At 36.2% G+C, this 3,183-nt stretch overlaps 1 protein-coding gene across 1 annotated transcript in view; it reads right to left on the reverse strand.

Moving 5' to 3' along the window:
• LOC111089656 (calcitonin receptor-like) overlaps window positions 1-3,183 on the reverse strand; it is a gene marked incomplete at its 3' end in the record, with an annotated part of 33,128 nt that overhangs the window by 3,429 nt on the left and 26,516 nt on the right. Inside the window, exon 4 of the mRNA XM_022402546.1 lies at window positions 2,037-2,150. Coding sequence (XP_022258254.1) covers window positions 2,037-2,150 — 114 coding nt within the window. The remainder of the gene's footprint in view (window positions 1-2,036; window positions 2,151-3,183) is intronic.

A 3,183-nucleotide genomic window follows, 5' to 3' on the forward strand; every position in this document is an offset into this window, starting at 1 on the left:
ACGTTTCAACAAGCTTATGTCATCATTAGCCACAAGTAGTTTACGTAAATATAGGAATATATATATATATATATATATATATATACAGTATGAAACAAAGAAGTCACATGACCGAAGGTTGCTTAAACCATCTGTTTGAAGAAAGTTTTTTGTTATTGAAAATGGAGTTGGTTTTTGTTGTTGTGAATTCTAAGAGAGAAACTGAAAGTTTACTGGGGATATGAATTAAAGGATTGGGGTCATTACGGTAGAGGTGATGTTCAATATTACAAGTGTCCTTGACGGGAACTTTGGTGAAAAGTGATACAACATCAAAGCTAGCCATTGAGGCTTTAGGGTTTAGTTGGTTTAATGTGTTTCTGAAATTAAAAGCATATTTAAAAGAGGAAACCTACAGAAGTAATGTAGGATGTGAGGGACCAGGCTATGTATCTTCCAAGATTATAGTTAAACGAGTCATGAGTGGATAGTATAGATCGTTTGGAGCAGTCATGCTTGTGCAGTGTAGGAATACCATAAGGTTGTGGTGCGCGTGAGTCAGTTTTCCTGAGATAAAAATAAAGATCTTCGGTAATTAAATTACCTTTCTTCATTTGTGGTAGGGTTCTGTTCAATTGATTTTCATGTGCATTTGTTGGGACACAAAAGTTATTGAAAATGTCATATATACGTTTTAATTTTCTACACAGATTAATTACTTTTGAGATAGTTTTAGTTTCCCTTGCATATTCCTGAGAAAAAAAAAGGTGGTCAAGTGGCATAAGGTTGACGCAGAGCTGCGTATCGGAAGATCCAAGGCTCGAGCCGTGAGATGCCATTTAATACGCTCCTTACTTTCAGCTGTGACAGTCATCCTATTTGGTTAACTGTAGCCACATAGATGACACTTTCTGCTGACTGGTTGTCCTCCCTTTGGTCAGTAGTTCTAAATTATGGGTGGAATCTTTGATCTGACCATTAGCCAATGCGTAGCATAAAGTGTCGTAATGGCAATGATCAATTCTTCAAAAAAACAGCATGCAATTACTAGACTAGCAGTTGAAAAGTCATAATAATTTTTCCTGATTACTTAGATAAACGTCCTGATGGAAGAACCTGTCAGGTATTTGTTGACAGCAGTTTTATTTTCTCTTTGCCTTGGAATAGTTCGAAATAGGTCCTATCGCTCTGGAATGTATATGTTAGAACCAAATTCTAAAAAATGGCTAACGGCTGAAAAAAATGAATAAAGAAAAGCATATATTATGATATAGATGATGCAAAATGACTGAAGCCTATGCAGTGGCAGTTTTATTTTTAAGTAAAACGGACTCAAAACCCATAGATATTAAGTAAAAAGAACCAACTGTTTAATTTAGGTTATTTATGATGAAGTAAAATGGATTCAAAACCCATAGATATTAAGTAAAAAGCTTTAAACTCAAATAACAACGCTTACAAATACAAACAGAAGGACAAAGGAACTTTGGAACAACCACTGAAAGAATGCCATCAATAAATATAATTTGGATAGCCTGTCTCACCTATCTGCCTTGATCTTAGAAAATCGGAAAAAAAAATACTATCAGGACAACGTTTTCATAACATAGAAATTAAATTACTGATTCTTCTTTCCTGCTTTAACTTCGCCAATGTTACACAATTCTAAAAAGTAAGAAGCATAGGTTCAGAAATCAACTATATTTTCCCGATTTATCATCAAGTATTTCTAGGAAATCTTACCACAAAAACAAAACAAAAAACATTCCAACGTAGAACATAATGGCAAACCACGGAAAAAAACCTAAAAAAACAAACCCTCATCCATTGCAAATAGATGCGATGATGTAATAGCCTATAATAACCTAACTTTTGAAAAAACTGTTTCATAGTTTATAATCTGAGCTTTCGAACTAATTTCAAGTTGTCTATAGAAGCACAAAATGGGCGATTTAACTGATTAAACGTTGCATAAAACTAGACAAAAATTCATTACAGTCGATATAAGAGATAATATATACGTACATTTAATTCAACAAAAATGTTAATTTACTAACGATTTATATCTATTTCAGGAACAAACGATGGACATGGTATGACCGCTACGTTACCAGGTGGCGTTGCTTCCCAACAACCCCATCCGTCAAAAGCAGCTGGACATTTCAAATCATCTGTGCGAAAAATACGAATAAATTAAAATTCAACCTTATTGAAAAGATGCGCAAGTTATCTGTAGTCAGACAAGTAGAGAAAGATAGCGATGGAAGATAAATAATTTAAAATAACCCAAACTTGCACATGCACAAGGTCTGGATACGTCAGTACAGAAAGCGCTTAAAATAAAACCCACTGGCGATGTTAAACACTTACTGTTAATGTTAACTAAGAAAAGAGAAAGAGTGTAAAATATCTTGCATATCTAAAAATTCTAGAAAGTTTAATTATAGAAAGATAATAATGGTTTGGATCATCCAATATCATATAATGTTTAAACTTACCCCCGGGATATTCAGAGCTCCAAGTGAGTTTATTTGTAGTTAAGCGCAAAGCTACACAATGGGATATCTGTGCTCTGCCCACAACAGGAATCGAAACTCGGTTTCTAGCGTTATAAGTCCGCAAACATACCGCTGTGCCACTGGGGGACCTCCAAGTGGGAGGAAAGTGATTCCCATAGGTAAGATAAATTCCTGCCTTATTCACAAAATAATGCGCATAGGGGCGGTGGTGGTGGGATTTCGTACTGATTCAGCATCCACCATGGGTAAAATTGTTTTTTTGCATAAGGGTGGGGGTGGGGATTTCGTACCGATTCTGCATCAACCATGGGTAAAGTTGGTTTTTGCATAGGGGATAGTGGGGGGATTTTGTACCGATTCTGCATCAACCATGGGTAAATTTTGTTTTTATTTCACTTTTATACTTTTTTTTCGTCTTGTGCAAAGTTCAGTCTTAATTTTTGTCTGAAGAATGAGTTAATTAAGTTCACGGCATCTATCTAAGTACCAGTATAGTGCATACTTCAGAGCCCGGCATGGCCAGGTGGTTAAGGCACTCGACTCACAATCTGTGGGTCGCAGGTTCGAATCCCCGTCCCACCAAACATGCTCGCTCTTTCAGCCGTGAGGGGCGTTATAATGTGACGGTGAATCCAACTATTCGTTGGTAAAAGAGTAGCCCAAGAGTTGGCGTTTGGTGGTGATG

Source organism: Limulus polyphemus, unplaced genomic scaffold (assembly GCF_000517525.1).
Source record: "Limulus polyphemus unplaced genomic scaffold, Limulus_polyphemus-2.1.2 Scaffold6928, whole genome shotgun sequence".
NCBI lineage: Eukaryota > Metazoa > Arthropoda > Merostomata > Xiphosura > Limulidae > Limulus > Limulus polyphemus.